At 35.0% G+C, this 23,939-nt stretch overlaps 3 protein-coding genes across 11 annotated transcripts; 2 read left to right on the forward strand and 1 right to left on the reverse strand.

Annotated features, from left to right (window-relative positions):
* The first annotated feature begins 2,403 nt into the window (after positions 1–2,403).
* LOC111808321 (two-component response regulator ORR4-like) lies at positions 2,404–3,595 on the forward strand. 2 transcript variants are annotated; one of them, XM_023694240.2, is made up of 4 exons: positions 2,411–2,750; positions 2,843–2,952; positions 3,052–3,129; positions 3,247–3,595. In XM_023694240.2, the coding sequence occupies exons 1-4, from the start codon at positions 2,645–2,647 to the stop codon at positions 3,421–3,423; spliced, it is 471 nt and encodes a 156-aa protein (XP_023550008.1). In that variant the 5' UTR covers positions 2,411–2,644; the 3' UTR covers positions 3,424–3,595. The 2 variants fall into 2 exon arrangements, with proteins under 2 accessions (XP_086972958.1, XP_023550008.1); XM_087116832.1 differs by having other exon boundaries at positions 2,404–2,750; positions 2,843–3,129.
* A 2,489-nt stretch (positions 3,596–6,084) lies between these two features.
* LOC111808320 (uncharacterized) lies at positions 6,085–16,929 on the forward strand. Of its 8 annotated transcripts, none has more exons than XM_087116826.1 (9): positions 6,085–6,382; positions 6,866–7,150; positions 7,226–7,285; positions 7,368–7,577; positions 7,889–8,007; positions 8,195–8,292; positions 9,266–9,456; positions 9,595–9,724; positions 12,572–12,781. In XM_087116826.1, exons 1-9 carry the CDS (start codon positions 6,140–6,142, stop codon positions 12,748–12,750), a joined length of 1,515 nt encoding a protein of 504 aa, XP_086972952.1. In that variant the 5' UTR covers positions 6,085–6,139; the 3' UTR covers positions 12,751–12,781. The 8 variants fall into 8 exon arrangements, 7 of the variants coding, with proteins under 7 accessions (XP_086972952.1, XP_086972955.1, XP_086972954.1 ...); XM_087116829.1 differs by lacking the exon at positions 12,572–12,781 and adding an exon at positions 16,624–16,929 and having other exon boundaries at positions 6,086–6,382; XM_087116828.1 differs by having other exon boundaries at positions 6,086–6,382; positions 12,585–12,761.
* On the reverse strand, positions 10,171–16,509 carry LOC111808318 (phosphatidylinositol 4-phosphate 5-kinase 4). Its single transcript, XM_023694231.2, has 8 exons — positions 14,804–16,509; positions 14,300–14,467; positions 12,788–12,953; positions 12,399–12,515; positions 12,135–12,328; positions 11,295–11,437; positions 11,137–11,197; positions 10,171–10,794 (listed from the first exon to the last, which is right to left on the reverse strand). The coding sequence occupies exons 1-8, from the start codon at positions 15,895–15,897 to the stop codon at positions 10,506–10,508; spliced, it is 2,232 nt and encodes a 743-aa protein (XP_023549999.1). The 5' UTR covers positions 15,898–16,509; the 3' UTR covers positions 10,171–10,505.
* Positions 16,930–23,939: the final 7,010 nt, after the last annotated feature.

A 23,939-nucleotide genomic window follows, 5' to 3' on the forward strand; every position in this document is an offset into this window, starting at 1 on the left:
CCATAAGTAAGAAGGTAAATGATTAGATTCATTTTGATACTCATCCCCAGTGAGCTAGTCAAACTAAGCAAGGTGATAGAACTATAAAGTAACCTACCATTTATGACCATCGACATTGAACTATTGTGTGTTGTAACATCGAGGCTACAATAAATTGGGTGCTTTTATGTTAATAATCTCTATAAATAAATATTATGTTATTTTTCTAACAAGAAATAATAAATTAGGTGTTTTTATGTTAATAATCACTATTTGTTTTATCTTTGGATGTCCCGTAAAAAGATTCTCGAAGGATGATATTTTGTAACTCCTGTGCCATATCAAACCCACCAATAAGTAGTGGGAGAGGCGTCAATCTTCATTCTATGCTTTCTTCGTTCCTAGCCATTCTGAGTTGCATTTGGACGCCAAACAAACCTGACCCCTATCTATAGTCATAGAAGCAATTCCTAGAAAAGATTAGGGTTCTCGGGTATCCAATCAATTAATTCCATAAACATTTTCTTTAAATATATCTAGAACATGAGAATTAAAAAAAAAAAAATTTAAAAAAAATAACAAATCAATATTCATGTGGGGAACCCTAAATAATGGTGTGGAAGGAGGGCAATGAGATGGAAGTGTCTTCTTTTTATAAAGATTTGATATGATATGATATTATATGTTTTGTTTGGGGCCCAATATTTTAAGCATTACAATATTTTCTATTACTATATGATTGTTTTTCACTACATTTTGACTTAGCTTCAATATTTTATTATCACTTATTTCCACTTTTAAATATTTATAAATTAAGAAATTCAAGAGGAAGGTGCCATTTTGTTAGATTAATCTTCAAAAATCTCAGCTTTGATTAGAGGCGGGAGCGCCATGACTCATTAGTCAAATTTTTTTTTCTTTGAAGTCAGTTGAAAAACGAATGCGTGCTAGTAGCACGGCTCGTTTCCTTTTGTTAGAGGTAGGTGCTTTCCCTCCGCTGGGTTGGGGGAAGGAAGAGGGCATTTGCATCGCGAAGGATTCAATCGAGCCACAGGTTCTCCTACGACTACCTTGGTATCAAAGCCCTTTTGGTTTAACAACTTCGATCCTTTCTTTTCATTGGTATCTGAATGTTCTACGGTTCTTCTCCACCACCACTGCTGGCTTTGATACTGTAGGGGCAGTTGCCATGGTGGCCACAAACGGAGCCGATTGATTACTCTTTGGCTCCACCCTTTTGACCTCCAAATCACCCTTCGCCATACTCTGTACATACAACCTCACCTACTCCAACACAATTGGTTTCCCCCAGCCAACATCGTCTCTCTCATTTTCTTCCCAATCAACCCTTCATCCCCTTCACAGAATTCTAATCTCAGGATCCTCATCAGTGTTCTATTCGAAAATATACGGAATCTCGATAAGCCCATCAGTGTTCTCTTTGAAAATATACGGAATCTCGATAAGCCCATCGACCTTCTACAGAGATTTACCTTTGGAATCTGGGCGCCGCACTGGCCTCTTCGCCAACCAAGTCGCCGTTGCCCTTCTTGCCAAAATTGGCTCCTTCACCCACTATGACGATTGTTCCGGCTTCAACATTGTTTTTGTCTCTTGCTCTAGGTTTCCCCTTCTACTTCTTGGGTTAGACATAATTTCACCGGAGTCAAAGCAGCATCGTCGATGAACGACGATCCCTCCTCATGGGTCAGACATATTCTCGCCGAAGCCAAAGCAGCATCGCCGCTGAGCGACAATCTCTCCGCAGTTTTTGATGGCTAAGAAAGTGGTTCTCTACACCTCCAAACCAGATTGTCGACATTTTCACGAAAAGTGTTTCTCGACCTCTCTTTGAATTTTTCAGATCCAAGCTTCACGTTCGTTCAAATCTGACGCTCAGCTTGCCGGGGGTGTTAAGGATATTTAGTACTAAATTATAATTTAGTATATATATCATATTTTATATTTTATTATAAGGCAAATATCCAGATATTCATCTCCTATAATTTCTATTTTATTATTATTTTTATTATTACTCTTTCCATGTCCTTGTAATTTGTTTGATTATAAATAGATAACTTTCGTGTGGTGGTGGATTAAACAACGTTCTTAATACAACTATCTCAGTAGGAAATAAAACAAAATGACCCAAAATATATGGACTACAAAAAATACAAATTTTAAAATAAAATTTTAATTTTTTTAGTAAAAAATACTTGAAATAGAATGATTTTTTTCTTTTAAAAAAAAAGAATTTAAAAAGGAATGGTTGGATAAGTTTGGTGGGGAAAGAGAGGGGACCGGGCGTACCGTACTATACGACGCACACAGCGACAATACAGCTGAACCATTGGCTGTGACGAAAAGGCCACAAACAGGGGCGCCCACGGCTGCTGCTCGAAAATCAACCAACACTTTCAATTCCCAAATCAATTAAAGAATTGGTCAGGAGAGTTCGTCTACACCAAATCAACCTTGAAGATCCTCTCGATTCCGAATCAAATCTGTCGGATCTCACTTTCCAACTGTCACATTTCAACATTTTTCCCCACTATGGAATCAATCCATAGATATATATATATTACTCTCCAATCCCCTTTTTCCCTTACTCTCATTCAATCTTCTTCTGTTCTTCGTTTCCTTCTGTTGAATCTTCATTCTAGCTATGGGTGTTGCTGTTGAATCTACTCGATTTCATGTTCTTGCTGTTGATGATAGCTTCATCGATAGGAAATTGATCGAGCGCCTCCTCAAAACCTCGTCCTATCATGGTATTTCACGATTTCATTCGCTCTTTTGTTTTAGCATTGGAGCTTTTCTCGGATTTAGGGCTAATTCTGTGTTGATTCTCTGTTTTGATTAGTTACTGTTGTTGATTCCGGCAACAAGGCCTTGGAATTTCTTGGTCTTGTTGGAGATCATGATGATGATGATGAAACCGACTCCGAAATCGCTCCCTCAAATCATCATCAAGTACGAGCCCTAATTCTCTCCGTCTCTCTCTCTGTTTCTCAGGATTTATCCTCCTTTCTTTCTCTAACTTGCATCTTCTCGGATCGTTTCTGTTTTCAGGAAGTGGATGTAAATTTGATCATCACGGATTACAGTATGCCTGGAATGAGCGGCTACGATCTCCTCAGGAAGATCAAGGTTCGCCCTAGCTTTTACTATTCTTCTTTCTCCATTACCAGATTATTCTCAACCAAAAGAAAAATCTCCTAAATCCACTGTGAATCAATCACTAATTTTGATGCCATGAAATTGCAGGAATCGAAATCTCTTAAAGACATACCAGTTGTGATTATGTCCTCTGAGAATGTACCTTCAAGAATCAACAGATGCTTGGAAGAAGGAGCGGAAGAATTCTTCCTCAAACCAGTCCAATTGTCTGACGTGAGGAAACTGAGACCTCATTTGATTAAAGAAAAATCCACAAGAAATTGATGAACAAGAACAACGAAGAACTCCGCCACTAATTTTAATTCCGATTTTAATCAATTCTGTAAAGAACTAGAGTTGTTCCAACCACAGATTTTCTTGGGAAACTAACAAAAATTGTATAGATCTGCGGTTCAATTTTGCCTGATAATTTATCGAATAATTTTTCATTTTTCTATTTTTCACCTTAGCTTGTTAGTTTTTTCTGAAATGAAACCAATAATTAATATCAGATCTCATCTTGATTTGTTATCAATTTGAATTTTCTATTTTTAAATAAATAACAATTGAGCTCTTAATTTTTTTTTTCTTTTAAAAAATTAGTTATACACATTTATTATAATTCTATTTAATCTTATAATTATTTATTCTTGCATCATTTAATAATATATCGAAATAGTTTCAAATTGAATTTATATTTGAAAATAAATAAATAAACATTTTACTTATTAAAAACAAAATTTTGAATTAATTAAATAAGAAGAAATAATTAATAATTTATTTGAACATTAATTATATATTGAAAATAAGTAATGAAAATAACCGGTGATTAATTATTTGAACAAATATTAATTTAAATCATTTTAATGTATAGAAATCTGGATTAATTTTCAAATTTGGTTGTCCATTTTAATTACTAATAATCATAATAATAATAATAATAATAATTCATTTTCTTTTCTTATTTTCCTTATCTTCCATCACATGGAATATAAATAAATTGTCATTGATGAGTTGTTTTTTGAAATTCATTTACAATTATTGTATTTAAAGATAATGCATATATTCTTTATATATATATATATATATATATATATATATTATATATATAGATATATTCCTCATTTGGATGGAACGGTGATTTTATTTTATTTATTTTTAAGAATAAAATTTGAATGGAGATTTAAAAGGAGATTTGATTCCAAAATTTATTAAATAATAATATTTTGAATTTGATCCTCCATTTAGTTTTTAAAATTTTTAAAATTAGAAAAAAAATTACCTTTGATGGCAGCCAATTATCTTAACGTCTCTTTTTTAGACTAAATTCATACAAATATTAAATATTTATTTTAAAAAATAATATTAAAAAGTTTGAAAATAATCTACGAAGGGTAGATAGACATTTTCGTCCTTATATTAATATTAAGAATTTTTTTAAAAAAAATAATTATAAAAAATAAAGAGGGTTAATTCTACTTGTTTTACGAGGTTATAACAACATGACTAGGTTAGAAACATGGCTCTGATGCCACTTGTTACAAATAAATATAACTCTATACATCTGTATAATTATATGATGTTGTCTGCTTTAGCTATAATTACTCTTAGATTCACCCAAAATATCTCGTACCATTATCCATGATATTCCCTTTATACATGAAACAAAGGACTTCGATTACATACCCAACCTATAGAATTGACGGTTTGTTTAGTTCGAGAAGTTCATTAATACATTAATTTAATTGGTCAAATCAATTCTCTAGAACCTCTTCGGTAGCTCTAATCTCATTTGTTTTGATGGACTTTATGTAAGCTCAACCCTGATTGATTTTGGATCCGTATGGACTTGATCTCAATCCTATTATCTTAAGTATAGAGTTGAATTATTTGAATTCAGGTGAATCCTTAGACTCGAGTTAGGTCAATCTTTAGACTTGCGTTACATCAATCCTTAGACTCTGTACAAACCGCCACATGTCGTGATCCGATTAGAAGGAAGCCATTGATAAGATGTATAAATGACCCACCATTGGCAAAGTGGTGTCCTTGTAGGATTATATTAGCTTGTTTTTTTAATGGCATGTCAACCCTTTAAAGAGAAATTGAAACAGCCCATGTTAATTTTGGGCCTACAAATGGGCCTACAAATGGACCTACAAATGGGCCAGCATTGCAAAACTGCCCTATTTTAAGCTCCCTTATCCGAACAAGCCACGTGTAAAATGACCGTTATTTTTTCAATTTATTTTTTAAAATATGAAATTCAAATTTGTGTCTAGTCTCTATTTTAATGACATCGTTAACCTTAGAATTTTTTTTAAAGAATTAAAAACAATTATTAAGAAAATAATAGTTTCAATATATATTTTAAAAAAAATTAGAACTTTTTTCCTCTCCTCGTTGATCACCGACTCATCGAGGTAATGACTTAAATAGGCATATGTTAAAATTTAAATAAAGTCCTTAGACAAACCACTCAATTTATCGGGATTATAAAGTCTTTAAAAAACCTCTAAATATTTCGAGAATTGAAATCATCGATAGCACTCGACTCAAAGTCATTACTCGATATATTAAATCTAACAAACTTTGAGTCGTCCGTCAACTTGCTCCAGTAAAATCAGTTATAGTTTATAACAATAATGTCTGTCTCTATGTATTTTATTTTTTTTTTATAATTTAGTCGTTTACATCAAAATACTTTTAAGATCGATGGAATGAGGTTTTTTTTACAGGTCAATAAATTAATTATGAATAATATATATTTGAATATTTTTAAGATCCATGGATATTTTATCGTTGATTTAATTTAAACTTATTTAAAATGAGGGAAAGATTAATTAAGTAATTTAATTTTTTAATTTTTTTTTAATATTTATTATATTTTTTTTAATAAAAAAATGTCGATATTTTATCAATATTTTACGTTGATGGGGCCGGAAAGATATTTTATATCTCTGCAACACTGAACTTCTCTGCTTCTGGATTTCTAGTGACAATGGCTTCCTTCACTTCTGCTTCCTTGTGCATTCCAAGGCTGATTTCTTCTTCGAAACTCTCCAAATTCAATTTCTCTTCATCTTCATCTTCATCTTCATCTTCATCTTCATCCCCTTCCACCTCGCTGAGTTTTCGAGTGGTTTGTTCCGGTGGGTTTCGGCAGCCCGATGCTCCCAAGGATTTCCGCTTCCTTCTCCACGATGCTTTGGATTCTTCTGGAATTGACTCCACCTATGCTAAGGTAATTCATTCTTCTGTTTTCTCTTCTGGTTTGTTTACCGGCTGCTTTTGATTCAATTCACGTCCCTTATTTAGTTCGTCTTCAAGTTTTGAAACTTCAATGTGTTCTGCACTCTTTTCGGTAGAACTTGTTTTAGATAATGGAGCCTGTTTTAAGAGAAATTATGAGTGTGGTAATTTGCTCTTAAAACAAGCTAGATGCTAAAGATTAGAACTAGATTTACGAAGTTATTTGAATTTTCGTAGAGGAAGAATGAATGTTTATTGAACTTTCTTGGTCTTGGATCATGCAATAGGTCCAATTAGAACATTTAGAACACCATGATACTTATAATTTGTATGGTATTTAATGTAGAACTTCGGTAGTTTGATATTTTTGCTCTGTGCTTTGACAATGTTAACCTAACATGGTTAAGAAAAATGAAAGAACATTTTGCTGAAATTAGTCAAATAAATCTTATTTTGGTGGTCAATGACTATGCAGGAGGCTAGGAAGGGTTTCTTGACTCAGATTCATTATTTATCTAATATAGAGAGGGAAACCAGTATTAGCATTAATAGGTGTGTTGATTTGGCGAAAGCTGCTCTTTATATTGCAGCAGAGGATGATTCCTTGGTATCTCATTCATCTGTTCCTCTTCCGGTCGATGCATTTGTTCATAGAATAAATGACCTTTCCATGGGCTATTGTACTCACTACAAATCTTCATTCAATTTATCACCAGAAAGTTTATTGGAAAGTGTAGAGAGGTATTTGTACGTCATGAAGGTAAGATTTTCAAATTTGACAAACGTGTACCTTTGCTGTATATAAGTATAATGCTTTTCCCATTTCTGCCCATAGGGTTTCAGAAGAACCAGTTGTAAAGCTCAAACAGAACCACGAGCTCTATATCTTCACACGGTAAAAGATTATGCCCTTTATTTTCAATTTTGAGTCTATTGTTGTTCTTTTTTAATGGAAATGAATTATTGTTTGTTGTCAGGTCTTGACCCATCGTACAGGCTCAGCTGCACTACTGTCACTCATATACTCTGAGATTCTTAAAATGCTTCGTTTATGGAGCCTTCTGGATTTTGATGTTGAGATATATCATCCTCATGATGATTTTAGCCTCCCCACAGCCTATCATAAACTGAAAGGCAGGGAATCTGATCAACCACACATAATAACAACCCAAAGTCTCTTGGTGGAGGTAATTTCTCTTGGTCCTATCAAAGGTAGATAATTAAAAAGTTGAGGAGTTGTTGAAGATGTAGTTATTTTGTCTAACCAAGTCAACCAAAAAACAAATTGAATCATTAGTAAATCAAAGTTTCTTATTCACCTTATGGTAGCAATATTTGGCTGATGATGTTACGACTTACAAATTTTTGGGAGCTTCTAGATTTTCTACTAAGATGCTAAAATTAATGTCCTTTATAGCACAACAGAGTTATAATTATTATCTTTTCAATCTAGATAAGTTCTGATTTACTCTTTTTGTATGTGTGTTCTTGAATGCAGATTCTAAGCAATTTAAAGGAATCTTTTTGGCCTTTTCAACAAAATCAATCCAGAAGTTTATTCTTAAGGGCGGCTGATGTTGCTAACTGTAGTGATAGATCGAATGCAACTGAGGAAAGGTATTTCAACTATTTAAATCAGCAGGATAGCCTACTTTTAGAGAAATATGTACTTCCATCTAATCTTCTTGCATCATCAAAATCACCATTCAATTACTCTTTACATTGGTCACCCCCTCCCCTTCCAATTAGTGCTTGCCGATATGTGTATTAATATCACTGCTTCTTGCATTTTCATATTTTTCAGTGGCTTTCAGCTTGCGTCTGCAAAGGCTGCTCAACACAGGCTAGAACGTGGAGTTTGGACCAGTGTGCGTTATGGAGATATGAGGCGCGCATTATCCGGTAATCTACAATTCTCTCTTCGAGTTTGTTAGCTACAGTCTATTAAAAAAAACCTCCACCTAAAGGCCTTTTGAATACTTATAAATCCCTTTTTTATTTAAGAATGTGAAATTGAGGGATATCACAATTATTTGGTTATTTGAAGGACCAAGATTTATATCGGTTTTAGATGAACCAAACTGGTAGTATAAGGCTTGCTGGGGATAAACTGAGGAAACACAGCCTACTTCCTGGTATTCTCAAGCCTTGCTAGTCTCCCAATTGTTTTCCTGTCATGTAACTTCTAGCGTATAATGCAAACAAGAAGAAAATGAGGAAAGGTGAAGAATTTTGTTGGCCATATTAAATTGATGCCAGCATTGTGTTTATTTCTAACTGGATTTTTTTGAAGGATAGAGCTACTGATGTGATATCTCACGTCGGTTGGAGAGGGGAACGAAACATTCCTTATTAAGGGTGTGGAAACTTCTCCATAGCATACACGTTTTAAAAATCTTGAGAGGAAGCCCAAAAAGGAAAATCTAAAGAGGACAATTTCCGCTAGCGGTGGACTTGGGCTGTTACAAATGGTATCAGAGCCAGACACCGAGCGGTGTGTTAGGAGGATGCAGGATCCCCCTAGGGGGTGGATTGTGAGATCCCACGTCGGTTGGAAAGAGAACGAAGCATTCCTTATAAAGGTGTGGAAATCTCTTCCTAGAAAACACGTTTAAAAACCCTGAGGAGAAGCTCAAAAGAGAAAGTTCAAAGAGGACAATATTTGCTAGGACGTGCTGTTACAACTGAATGGAATCCCAAATAAACCTTAGCAAGCTAAATGTTGGTCCATTGGATCTCAGTACAAACCTCATTCTGTACCCCAATTAGGTCTCAAACTTCGCACATGGATTCTAAAAGCACGAACAGTTCTTTCTTTTCGTTTTAATTTTCTCTCATCCACATTAACACAAATATATTCCGTTCTCTTCTTAAGGAAAAAGGCTCTGTTACTTCTACCTTTACTTGATCTTTATCTGTAAGCTTAGTATTCCTCCTGCAGCATGTGAACGGCTTATCCTCCTTGACGTTGATCCAAAGGAATTGAGAGATTATAGCATTCTTCTCTACCATTGTGGCTTTTATGAGCAATCTCTGGAGTATTTGAAGTTGTATCAGGAAACAAAGGTACGTTCTATACATGCAAAATGAAAAAAAAAAAAAAAAAAAAAAAAGAGAAAAAAAAAAGAAGGAAAAGAATACATTTTATCATTTGAAACTTTAGTCAACCTTCAGTGAACTTATCACATTAGCCGACCACTGCAGAATTCCTCAAGTCCAACCGACACGCTAAGTTGCCAGGAGGAAGAAGCTGTGGATCACTTGATGAAACGCCTTGCACTTATTATGATGGAAGATGGTTGGAGCAGACCCACTTTTGCTCGAAAGTTCATTGGTAAGAACTCCGAACCATGGTAATCAACTCATCATGTACATTATGTTATACCTGGTCAGCTAAATCTCGGATGGTGCCAGTCAAAAGTGATCCATCATATAGAATAGTTCACTGAATACAGCTTGTATTGTTCATAACTTCAGATTCTGAAATCCTTAATTTGGCATTTGATAGAATTTGGCCCTTACTACACTATTCGACTAAATATTCATGTATGAACATTCTTGTAGGCTGCATATATATGTAATATAGTAAAGTTTTATTTCCTTCTATTTCATTGTTTCTCTTTATGTTTATTATAATTTTTTTTTCTTTTTCTGATGAGCCATTAATGGTATAAAGGGTACAATTGATAGTATATCAATTCGAACATAGTTGAGTCGAACGTATTAGTTAAAGAAAGTAAAGGTAATGTTTTCTCAAGAGACTACCACTTAGAAGAAAAATGGGTTTGAAAAGAATGGCTTGATCATTATATATATTGACTCTTATATCCTACGTAAACAGATGTACAAATTGTAAGTAGGAATTTTCTGTCTGTAACCTTAATATACAACTTAAACTAGAACAATGAATACTTGTATGACTATAGTTTTGAAAAAGAATGTATCAAACTTGGTTTGAAAAGATAGTCTGATAGACAAGCATAATCTGGCAGTGTAGAGCCAAAGATAGTCCTCTGCTGGAAATCCCATTACCATAGGACTCAAAGAGAACACCGAACCCTGGCTGTTGTCTGCTAGAAGTCGAAGAATATGGCCAAAATCAATACACTTTGCTCTCAAACGTCCTCTACGAAAACTTTGAAGACAAAATCACGAAACCGTTTCGAGTATTGCTTTGGATCCACAGCAGAAATCAACGTTGGATCATATTGCATTGATTTGTATGCATGTTCAAGCTTCTTGCTAATGTCATAGTCTTGTAGTATGTCAATTATTCCAAAGAAAAGTATAACATCATACCGCTCTCCTGTGGGTTCCCCAATCAGTTGATTTTCCGAATCACTTTTTCTAATGGTCTTTTCAGCCTTTGCTTCCATGTTAATGCCCAAACTTGTGGAAGCCCACCTGTACAATAATCACAATATAAACGCTGCTTTTAAGAGTTTTCTTTTATGTTCATGAGGTTCTTTCGCTCAAAATAACAAATATGAGATTATTGTAACAGTCCAAACCGACCGCTAGCAGATATTATCCTCTTTGGACTTTCCCTTCCGGACTTCCTCTCAAGGTTTTCAAAACGTGTCTGCTAGGGAGAGGTTTCCACATCCTTATAAAGAATGTTTCGTTCTCCTCTCCAACCGACGTGGGATATCACATAAACTTTTATGCAAGTTGAGAACCATAGAGTTAGAACATATTATCATTGAAATTCCCAGATATGTTACAATTTCGATGGTCTTTTCGTACCTTGAAGTGGCCATTCTCGGTATGCATGAATCTAAACCTAAACCATCATGGTCTCCATTTCCTGTGAAAGAGATTAAAAGAGAGAATTACATAACCATTAGGTGGTAACGAATGGCTTGAGCTATGGAAAGAAAGATAAATATAAGACAAGAACTGACCAACGGGAGTACAGTTTCCAGACTGATGACCATTAGGCGTGACCGATTCCTGCTGCGAAGTTTCTCGAAAGTGAAGACCGACCAACATACTATAATCCATAATTCTCTCCTGTTCAAGAAAGTCGCAATCCTTGTCGACCTGACTGCATAAATGAAATTCGGAACTTATAATTGTGGGAGAAAAGTAAGGAAGTTTGTCGTTGATGTCTATTGGAAGCACCCTAACCTTACAAGAACATACGAAACAAGAACCCGAAACAATTTAAGAAAATGAAACATAGCACTCTTAAACTCATTGTAACATAGTATCATGTATGATCTATAGCCAGAAACCAGGGCCGAACAGTCAATCATATGGTTATAAACCAAACAACAATCCATTACGTCGATTTTAACGATTTCCAAACAAATTAGATCCTAAAGCACATCCCAATTGCCAACAGTCTCAAGAGGCTGATAGGATCTCAAGCCATTTTGAGAACATGGGTAGTGATTCATTACTGATCAAATAGACCCCAACACAAGATGTACACAGTAGGATCTCAAGTCATCATCGTGAAGATATCTCACTAAACCAGTCTACATGCACATTTTATGGCATAATCAAGAGAAAAGTGCAATTTCCAAAATACAAATAGGTTAGTCAAGTTGATTTAAGAACCATTTTTCTAAACAAGTTTGAAGCAAATTCATTGATTGAGTTCACAATTTTTCTTGTTCTTCCACCAGTTCACATCCTAGCTGAAAATATTATGTGATAGGCAACAGGATCAAAGGATCAAAGAAAGAATAACTAGCAACCAAATGTTTGATGGGAAGAGAAAGAACCAAGAGATTTACCTGCAAAATTCGTTAAACCAAGCATTTTGCAACCGAAATATATAATTTAAATCAAGATCTTTAAGGGTTGTTGTTGCATCTATTTCTGACTCTGGCTTATCAGTTGTTCGACCAAGGGAAGAACCTTTCAAGTCGAATCGCCTGTGAATAGCATGCTCCGAACAAAACAGATTCCCCATAATGACAAACCGCACCTGTAATTTCAAGACTGTCAAATGAAAGTAACTTGAGCTTCAAAATGATGTTAAAAATTTCCCTCATTACCTTTTTCTGAGTAGTGCCTGTTAATTTCACACAATGAAGACCATAGAATTTGGTAACCAGAGTGTTCTTGAAGTCTTGAACGTGCTTATAGTAGGCTGGTAACATACGTATGAGAACCTGCAATGTATTGTAGTACAAGTTTTAATTCTAGACATGTAACATGCATAGCATAGCATGTCTTTTCAGATTTTGCAGCCTCAGATACAACTATGTCAGTGGAAGCAGCAAGCTGGATCAAACAACATTTGAAAAAGAAGATATGAAAAAAGAAAGAAAATTCAGGGAAAACAAGATGAGGAATAGACTAGAGAAACTATATTCTGTTCTCCTTGCAAGATTCAGCTTTACTTAGTAAGGAATTTGATGCAACAAGGACAAGGAAAACTCACTTTTACTTCAGCCTTTCTCATGGTTTTGATCATGTAGCGGTCATCATGGGTTAAGTAAAAGAAGCTTCCACTTTTTCCAGGGGAGGAAAGTTCCCGCAGGGCATCGTTCCCACATATCGATAACATGTAATCCGCTGGATCGACGTTGAACAACTTCCTTAGAGTCCTAAATATGGATATAATGATCCGTGAGGCTCTGCACTATTTCATTCCATTTGTAATAGTGAAGTGGAACATGTATGTATATTTTCTACAAAGAAAAGTTATTTGATCAAGATAGGAGTTTAGAGTATTGTTCTGCTGTAAAGGAATTATCATCCTTTGGTTGAGGATCCTTTTTACTTAAAAATCCCTGGTTTCCTGGTAGAACCCCATTCCGCCCAAATTGTTGCGAAACCGGCAAAAATCAGTGGTTTTTTGCACATTCTAATTATGAGAAAGGTCCGAGCGTATTTGATAGCAACCTCAAACATCTTAGGTTATCATAAATTATGTTGGCATATGATATAGTTGAATAAGAAGATAATTAATGTAACAGCCCAAGCCCACCGCTAGGAGATATTGTGTGCTTTGGCCCATTATGTATCATCGTCAACCTCAGGTTTTAAAACACGTGTACTAGGGTTTCCACTAAAGAATACTTTGTTCCCCTCTCTAATTGATGTGAGATCTCACAATCCACCCCCCATGGGTACCCAACGTCCTCGCTGGCACACCGCTCAGTATCTAGCTCTGATATCATTTGTAACAGCTCAAGCCCACTGCTAGCAAATATTTTCTACTTTGGTCCATTACGTATCGCCATTAGCCTCAGGTTTTAAAACGTGTCTACTAGGGAGAGGTTTTTAACGTGTCTACTAGGGAGAGGTTTTCACACCCTTATAAGGAATGGTTTGTTCCCCTCTCCAAACGATGTAGTATCTCACAATCCACCCCCTTGGGGACCCAGGGTCCTCGCTGGCACACATCTCGGTGTCTAGCTCTGATACCATTTGTAACAGTCCAAGCCCACCGCTAGCAGATATTGTTTGCTTTGGCCCGTTACATATTGCCGTCAGCCTCAAGTTTTAAAAAGCGTCTACTAGGAAAAGGTTTCCACACCCTTACAATGAATGTTTTGTTCCCCTCTCCAACCAATGTGGGATCTCAAAATCCACCCTCCCTTAGGGACCCCGCGTCCTCGCTAGCACACCTTTCAGTGTCTGGCTCTGACACCATTTGTAACATTACAACCCCACCACTAGTAGATATTGTCCGCTTTGGCCCATTACGTATCACGGTCAGCCTCATATTTTAAAACACGTCTACTAGGGAGAGGTTTCCACACCCTTATAAGAAATGTTTTGTTCCCCTCTCCAACCAATATTAGATCTCAAAATTAACCTTCTATCTCAAAGAATAGAGCTATAGAAGTTGCACAAAGCCATTTCCTAGATAACCCACCCAAGAAACAAATGATCATTGCAAAGAAATACGACAGTGATATTCAGAAGTTCTTATTTAATGGCTGACCTGAATACAACTGGGCAGTAATCCTTCCATCTGAAGTCACAGGATTGATGAGGAGGAGTGTACTTAGACCCTTCTGGTGGAAATTTCGTCCAAATCTTTTCCTTTGGATCAAATGCTGAAGCTTTCAAGTCAAACGAAGAGGCAGGAGCAGGCCTTCCAACAGAATGTCTGTCCAGATAAACAAGAACAATATGGGACAGACACAAATAAAATCTCATAACCTTGCTATCTTTACTTAAACTTGTCCCCAAATCATGTCAATGGTTTCACTACTTAACTTTGGAGGAAATCAAAGAGTTCCAAAGTTATCAGTTTCGAAGATACTCAGTTTGAAATGCATATCAGATATGGCTATAATAGATATCACCAGAAATGATCATTCCATAATAGATAGCTACAAACACTTGGAACTTAGAAGCTTAGTGATGCAATCCAAAGCAAGGATCAAATGAGGAAAAGGAAATATAGAACCAAAATGAAAAATGATACCATTTGATGATATACCTGATGCCCAGCTGCAGATTTAGCATAAGTTCATAGTTCTTATGGCCTTTAGATATTGTAACACCTTGACCTCCCTTCAACTGTACTCTGGTCTGCTGTTGTTGTGCATCTCCTTTGGCATCTAGCTCCAGAACATGAATATCAAGGGATCTTTCCAGTTCAGCTCTTACAATATCATCCTTACCTCCATCAACATCGGATTCAAAACTATGGGAATCAATTGAATCTCTCTGCAACAAATCTGCTCCTGCCTGGTGCACCGACTTCTCAGAAGGATATAATGAAATCCTTTCACATGGATATATCTTGCAATCACTCAAATCTACATCAAACACCTCATGAGGATCCCAATCCAAATTGTTATCCGTAGACCCAGATGGATAATAAGTCCCAGAATGTTCTTTAGGATTCTTACTCCAAATCCCAACATAGAAGCTCCCATCAGACCATCTGAATGTCCCATTTCCTTTAGGAAACCCATCTTCCCAATACCCATCATACCGCTTTCCATTGCTCCAAATCATTGTCCCATTGCCATTGATCTTCCCATTCCTCCATTTCCCAATGTAATGATTCCCATTCCGCCATTGATACCGGCCATGCCCATTCTGCGAACCACGACGCCATTCACCGTCGTAGTAATCGCCATTAAGAAAGCTCTTAATCCCTTGTCCATGCTTCAAATTCATAACCCAATTACCTCTAAATGTATCCCCTGAACTACCCGTGTACGTGCCCTTACCATCCATAAAACCCACCTTGAAATCGCCCTCATAGGTAGCGCCGGATGGCCAGCTGAACCTTCCGATGCCATTTGGCTTCCCTTTACTCCAATCGCCGACGTACATACACCCATCTGTCCATAGGTACTTTCCATGGCCATCGGGAAGCTCCTCGAGCCATTGGCCGGCATAGAAATCGCCATTGGAGAGGATCTTCTCGGCATGGTAGGTGGTGGGGCCTGGTTCATCGTCCGTTGGCACCACAGACATTGTTGTAAATATGGTTCTCGTCTTCTTCCTTTCAAGGGTTTGTGATGATTTTGGAAATGAAACTCCCCAGGCCCTCACAATGAAACTCAATTCTCTGCTCATTCTTCTCCCTCTTTCTCTAATTCATTCCCACCACCACCCCCACCCCCACATTCTTCCTGCATATTCAAGATTTGATGATGACAACAGAAACCCAGAAATGAAGAACAGGCTTCCTTTTCTGTGTGTTTCTTCTTGAATGCCTCAAGAACTAGAGAAATCAGTGGTTGTGAAACTGACCCAGATAGTGAAAAACGAAAACAAGAATATGAATTTGTGTTGGTTGGATTAGGATATATTTCAGAATTTGAAAATGAGAGCAGGATTTGGAATGGCAGGGAAAAACAGAGTTGCAGTAGCTACCAATTTCCCTCTCTTCCTTCTCTCTCTCTGTGTTAGTTGGGTTTGAACGTAGAGGTTCCACACTTTTTACTCTCATTCCGCACTTCGCTCCTAAAACTGCTAACAGAACCAGACGATTAAGGGGAGAAACAAGAATGTTGATGATGATGCAATTGTTTACCATTTTTAGTCTCTTTTTTTCTTTTTTTTCCTTTTCTTCTCATTCAAAATCATTATTAAATTAGTCTTCCTTTTCTTTATTATTACTAAAAATTTGGCTTAAATTTTGTTTTGAATTTCAACCAAAACTTTGATGTTCTTCTATTTGGATCTTTGAATTTTCAACTTTTTCTTTTTTGTCATGATATTTTATATGTAATGAATATTTTGAGCGTTCTAGAACTAAAATAGAAATATTCAAATGTTTAGATTCTTTTTATCTTACAGGTAATGTAAGGACCAATTCGGCACATGATAGCACCGACATTCTCATATAATGTGGTCACGTTATTTACTTCGACATTCTCATATAATGTGGTCACTTTATTTACTTCTTACTTTGAAGAGGGAAAGGCTGTCTCTATAAACCAAACCCAGTCATTTAATGATGAGGAGGAGGCAGTGGTGTGTGCAGTGAGTTGTCTCAGGTGCACAAGAGATGGTGGTGATGGGCTGGACATTGTCTGCGTGCCTCTCACATGGGGCTTTCTTTTCTTGTATTCGCCCTGCATTTAAGGATCATTTTTCCTTCCATTTCTCATTGTCTATCAATTCTTTTTCCTTTTTTTTATGTCATTGGACAACTTTGACGACAATTACGTCCGTCTCGGTTAGATGCTAACCCTACGATTCAACGTGTTGTTGAACTAAAAAAATTAAGGTCTAAACATAAATGGTGAATTTGGGATGACTTTCTATAACCCCAAGTCTACTGCTAACAGATATTATCCACTTTGTCAGACTCATAGTTTTAAAACTGTGTTCGAGAGAGGTTTCTACACCATTATAATGAATTTTTTCTTTTTTTTTTCTTTTCGGCTCGATCTCATACTTTCTTTTTTAGGGATATGTAAAAAAGAATATTCATATTTACAAATATAATTTTTTTTAATATAGCAAACGGGTTATGAAGTTTTAAACATCGGACATCAAACGAAGGAGTAAGTAATTCTCGGAAACAAACAAAAACATTATTAATTTATATAAAATTATGATGTCATTTTCATACACCACCATTTTTTGTTCTCACACATTTTCTAAACAAAAATCGTATTTCCAAATATTTTAAACAAAACATCGAATCAAACGAGAGTAATTCATAGGGGTAAAATTCGATCAACTTAACCTTAACATTGTCTGTACTGTTTGAATTGGGTTAAACCTTTTACTTTTATTAAAAATGAAAATTTGAATAAATAATCCCAACTATGTGAATATCTGAAAAAAAATTTATAATCGGGTTGGGTTGGGCTAGGTTGTGTTCATTATTTAATAATGGTCGTTTAGGTTGAAAAAATTTACAAACCGAACGATTGAATTTAGTCTAAAAAAATGTCCAAACGCAACCAAACCTGACCCAGGAACACCCCCTATTCATACCTTTTTTTTTCTTTTTTTACTCTCGATCGTAAAATAAATTAGCCTTAATCACATATTTAGTCGTTTGAGTTACGTTTTCTTAGTTCAAAAACACAACATAAGTGAGAACAAGTTAGATTCAAATCTCTAATCTCTTGAACGATCTCATTAAGCTATATATACTTAAATTGGATAAAATATAGATAAAACGACCCGAGTCAATTATAGAAATCAACAATAAATTCATAAACAGAAATGTGTAATATTTCTATTTTGATTTTTCACGAGCTAATCTTCATATTCCACATCGAAACTTCTACAAAATGACGAAAATACCCTTATAATCTTTTAACATGTCAATATCACATAAAAATATCAATAAAAATGTCAACGAAAATTTAATACGTCGAAGACGAGTGGAGCCCATATAATTTTTGGTGCCTCTCGTCGAGGAACACTTGTAATGAGTTGGTGGGACCGGTTCGAAATTAGGGTTTTGGAAGGCAATGGGAGGTGTGTTGTGTTCCAATATATGGCTTCAAAGGGAACAAATAAAAACCCTAAAATTTTGAACTCATTCAATTAAGTTTCTCATGTCCTCTATTGTCCCCTTTTTGGGTGTTTTTTCCCACTTAAATTCAATGCCCCTTTTGTCTCTAATTTGGTAGCCAAAGTGTGTAATACCCTTTTTCGATCTACGGTTTCACAACAATATATATTTGGATTCTTTCGGGAAATGAAGTGGTAAAGTTTATGACGTGATGTGACATGACGTGACACGATAATTATAATGTTGGAATAGATGAATATGCTTGAAAGCTTGAAATTATGTCTTTTTATGTGAAATCGTACGTCCGTTGGAGAGCGGGACGAGTCATTCCTTATAAAGGTATGAAAATCTCTCTCTAGTAGACACGTTTTAAAATCGTGAGACTAACAGTAATATGTAATGGGCTAAAGTGGACAATATCTACTAGTAGTGGGCTTGAGCTGTTACAAATGGTATCAGAGCTAGACACCGAGCGATGTGCCAGCGATGACACTGAGCCCCCAAGGGGGTGGATTGTGAGATCTCACATCAATTGGAGAGGGGAACGAAGCATTCCTCATAAAGGTATGAAAATCTCTTTCTAGTAAACGCGTATTAAAATCATGAGGCTGTAATGGACCAAAACGAACAATATTTACTAGCAATGGGCTCGAACTGTTACAAATGGTATCAAAGCCAAACACCGAGCGATGTGCTAGTGAGAATGCTGGGCCCACAAGGGTGGATTGTCATATCCAGGCGGTTAGATAGGGGATGAAGCATTCCTTATAAGGGTATAGAAACCTATAAGTAGATACGTTTTAAAATTGTGAGGCTAACAACGATACATAAGGGGTCAAAGCGGACATATCTACTAGTAATTAAGCGTTTTTTTTTTCACTTGAAAAGATGTTCATTAAATAATTCAAAAGTAATTTTGAAAGTACCAGAAAACGCTTCGAAATTTTAAAAGTAATGATTTTAATAAAAAGTATTTTGATCGTAAGTGTTATTGTATCATTAATGTTCGATTCCACCATGCTTAAAGTCAGTACTTAAACCGAATTGATGTCTCGAGCTAAATTTAGAAGAGGGAGGTCACATACCTCAACTCGATTGGCTATGATCCTCTTGGAGAAGTCGGTCTTCTCATCAGCTCGACCCCAATGGTCAGTAGCATGCCAAATGGGCCCGCAGACAAGGTCGTTCTCATCTCATAACACATATCATATGAATCGTATTAAGTAATCAAATTTATGTTAACCTAACCCTTGAAAACTTCAACAAAGAGACCAAATGGCAATACAAAATAGCCTTTGTATTAAAGAGTTAAAATATAAACAAACAAACACTTAAAACCAAATGAAATGACATTTAAATACATATTCCAAATGCATATTAAACATTGCTATTGCTACAAATATATATATATATATATATATTTTCTTTTTTTAATATATATATTAATGTTTTTGTTAAACTAAAGAAATATTTTATAAAATATTAAAAATATCGACAAAATATCACTAATACGAACATAAATATTAAAATAAATTCTACAACAAAAAAGCTCCGCGTCGAATTTCAGCCCTTGAGAATTGGCCACGAGGCAACAGCCTCTGACGCCCCACACCATTGCGGCTCGAGGGGTCTTGCCCATCAGCCTACTTTGCCAAGAGGTGGGGCAGGTTCCTCCTCTTTATATATTACATAAGCCTTCAATCAAGTGGATAACCTCGAAACGCGAACTCAGCCAAATAATCTGTTAATTCACACCCACTAAAAAATTCTTCTGATATTAGCGATGAGGCGTGACTTATGAATGTTTGATATTTTAGTTATTAATATAACATGTACCGTAGATAAGTAAAATTTTTAAATTTATTAAAAAAATAACTCGACAACCCAATCCAACCAACCCGAAATTTTGAATTGCTTCAAAATATTTTCACAATCCGACCCAATTTTATGTCTAATAAATCTTTGAAAATTCAAATTTTGTAGAAATTAAATTGATTAATAACCCTAACAAAACTCTCCAGTTTTAATTTTATATCTAATAGATCAGTAAATTTTTATGAAAAAAAAAAAAAATTAAAATTGAAGCACACAAAATTTTAAAGACCAATTTAACACCGCACGCTCGAAACTCAACAACATAATTTATAATTTTTATTACTATAAAATCGAGACATCGATATTTTCCCGTCATTGATTTAAAAAAAAAGGTTAAATAATCACAAACTATGTTGAAAATCAAAGGTGTTAGGGCAAGTGGGGATTGACAAATGAGGACAAAGTGGGGAATAATTGGGAGCCTAACTTTATTGCATTTTATGGATTTGGTAAACCTTTTTTAATCATTCTTTTATCTCTTTTTGGTATCTTCATGTCATGTTATTGCTTTTATTTAGTAATCAATCAATCAAATCAAAATCCAATTCCCGATTCCCGATTCCGCTAATATAAATATTCAAATACCTCTATAATCTATACGTCTTTTTTGTAATAGATATTATAAAATTGAGACGTCACCAGGATTATAACCTATGATTTTTAAATGTAGTTAGTAATGTTTTTTTATAGCTATCTTTTGGTTGGACGAATTATACGAAAAGGATCGTTTTACTATAGCACTGACACGAAAATTTAAGCATAGATGTAACGAACTATGAGATCTCACATTAGTTGGAGAGGGGAATGGAAACATTTCTTAGAAGGGTGTGGAAATCTTTCCCTAATAGACGTGTTTTAAAATCATGAGACTGACGGCGATACGTAACGAGCCAAAGTGGACAATAACTACTGGCGATGGGTTTAGGCTGTTACATGACTCATGTCAAAGATTAGGATCAGAATTCAAACATATAAGAGTGAAGATTATTCCAATGCTTAACTTAGTTCTTATGACTGAGTCACAGAAAATGAAGGTGTACTTTTTAGTATTGATAGTAACTTTCAATTATTTTAAATTTTTCTTATATATATCATATTCTTAGGATTGGTCGGTCTCGTTCTAATTTTGCTCATTTTACAATATTTTTTTTTTTACACAATTTATGACAAGAATTCAAAGAGGAATTAATACATTTTGTGGTTAGAGAATTAGGGCCATTGTGTTGTTAGTTTTGGGCCAAAATTTCAACATTATTTGAATTTTTTCAGTCTATTTGTAGTTCATAAGACTAGGAATTTTTACATGCTACATAGGATTAGGAAACTTAGCTATATAAAGTTTTATTATGTTAATCTTCAAATATCTAATAATTAATTAATCGACTCCGTTCATGTTTTTCTTTCGAGTCTAGCTAAGGGATACAAATATTCAGTTGCATGCTCGAAGTAAATTGCTTTTCCGGTGTTTTTTATTCTTGAACTTAAAAAAAATCGTTCGATTATTCTAATAGTTTTGATGAGACAAACACTATGTATCTAATGTAACCGTTAATGTTGATTCACAAGTTGAGCGTGAGGTCGTTTATGGATAAGCTTATGAGTGTTTGTCGGGTCAGATTTAGACATTTGTTTAGATCCAACTCTATTATTCGAGTGGTAAATTTTTTCGATTCAAATAACCTTATTAAATAATGAGTCCAACTTTTTTTTTTTTTTTTTGGATTGGGTTGGATTCTTCATCATTTATTCAAATTTTTTATTTTAGTTCTACCGTTTTAGAGGAACCAACATACTAACCCAATTTATAAAATTTTATTTATTTAAATACAATTGTATGGGTTGGATTAATTAAGTTTTTTTGGATCATCGAATATTTTGAACCCCACGTACCTTAAATAAATTTAAATTTCACGTTCATTTAATTTTCTTAGAACAAGTTTGATAAGATAAGGAATCAACTACAAGGGGAATAAGATTCGGATTACCTTGTTGATCGAATATCTCAAGGCAAGAACACTTGATTGAGATTCGAATCACTCCACAAGCAAGATCGATCATGTCTAGCTTGAATGACTCTTGTTGATCAAATATCTCAAACACTTGTTTGAGATTCGAATCACTCCACAAGCAAGATTGATCATGTCGAGCTTGAATGACTCTTGTTGATCAAATATCTCAAACACTTGTTTGAGATTCGAATCACTCCACAAGCAAGATTGATCATGTCGAGCTTGAATGATTCTACATGCAATCTAAACTACATAGAATTGCAAAGAAACTTAGCCATTGGCTAAAGAAAAGCACAAATGCTTCTTTTAATATATTTTCCAAGTCTACCTTACAAATACAACATACATGGCTTTATATAGCCTCAAAATGAAACTATTAAAGGCATTCCTAAAGTTGTAACATTCACACTTTATGGCCATAATTAGCCATTATGTAAATGTAACCGAAATGAAATAAAAAGTCTTAAAATACAATAACTCTAAATTATAACCCACCCAAAATTTGCAACAATCAAACTTTATTCTTCTTCAATGTAGCATGAATTGAAACATATTTTGATAATTTTGACAACCTTTTCTTCACATCTTCATTGAAGTATATTGTATGATTGATGTCTCTCAGTTCATATCATTCTCCACTTCTTCAAGAGGATTCGTCCTCGAATCTATTTGTGAAACTTTGCTGCAAAAAATAAGTTATGGAAATACGAAGGACCTCACAACACTCTCCTCACGAGTATACACTCAAGGAAATTTTAGGACACTCCTTTTTACACTCAGTTACACAAATGAAGCTCTCATTCTCACCTCTCAAAATTTTAAATAAAGCAAAGATTGAATTTTGAACTCTGGGTCGATTAAAAACTAAAAAGATGAAAATAAATAAAAATCAAATTGAGAAGAAACGCAAAGGAAACATATATCCGATCTTGAGCCTGAAGCTCTGATACCAAATGATAAGATAAGGAATCAACTACAAGGGGAATAAGATTCGGATTACCTTGTTGATCGAATATCTCAAGGCAAGAACACTTGATTGAGATTCGAATCACTCCACAAGCAAGATCGATCATGTCTAGCTTGAATGACTCTTGTTGATCAAATATCTCAAACACTTGTTTGAGATTCGAATCACTCCACAAGCAAGATTGATCATGTCGAGCTTGAATGACTCTTGTTGATCAAATATCTCAAACACTTGTTTGAGATTCGAATCACTCCACAAGCAAGATTGATCATGTCGAGCTTGAATGATTCTACATGCAATCTAAACTACATAGAATTGCAAAGAAACTTAGCCATTGGCTAAAGAAAAGCACAAATGCTTCTTTTAATATATTTTCCAAGTCTACCTTACAAATACAACATACATGGCTTTATATAGCCTCAAAATGAAACTATTAAAGGCATTCCTAAAGTTGTAACATTCACACTTTATGGCCATAATTAGCCATTATGTAAATGTAACCGAAATGAAATAAAAAGTCTTAAAATACAATAACTCTAAATTATAACCCACCCAAAATTTGCAACAATCAAACTTTATTCTTCTTCAATGTAGCATGAATTGAAACATATTTTGATAATTTTGACAACCTTTTCTTCACATCTTCATTGAAGTATATTGTATGATTGATGTCTCTCAGTTCATATCAAAGTTTTAGTAAAGATGCAACATATCAAAAGGATCTGTGTCAAAAGGATTTGTGCTCGTTTGTGGGGGTAGCCTTCAATCTTGTAAACAGTTCTAG

This window comes from Cucurbita pepo, chromosome 13 (genome assembly GCF_057944985.1).
Source record: "Cucurbita pepo subsp. pepo isolate OVF chromosome 13, ASM5794498v1, whole genome shotgun sequence".
In the NCBI taxonomy this organism is placed as follows: Eukaryota; Viridiplantae; Streptophyta; class Magnoliopsida; order Cucurbitales; family Cucurbitaceae; genus Cucurbita; species Cucurbita pepo.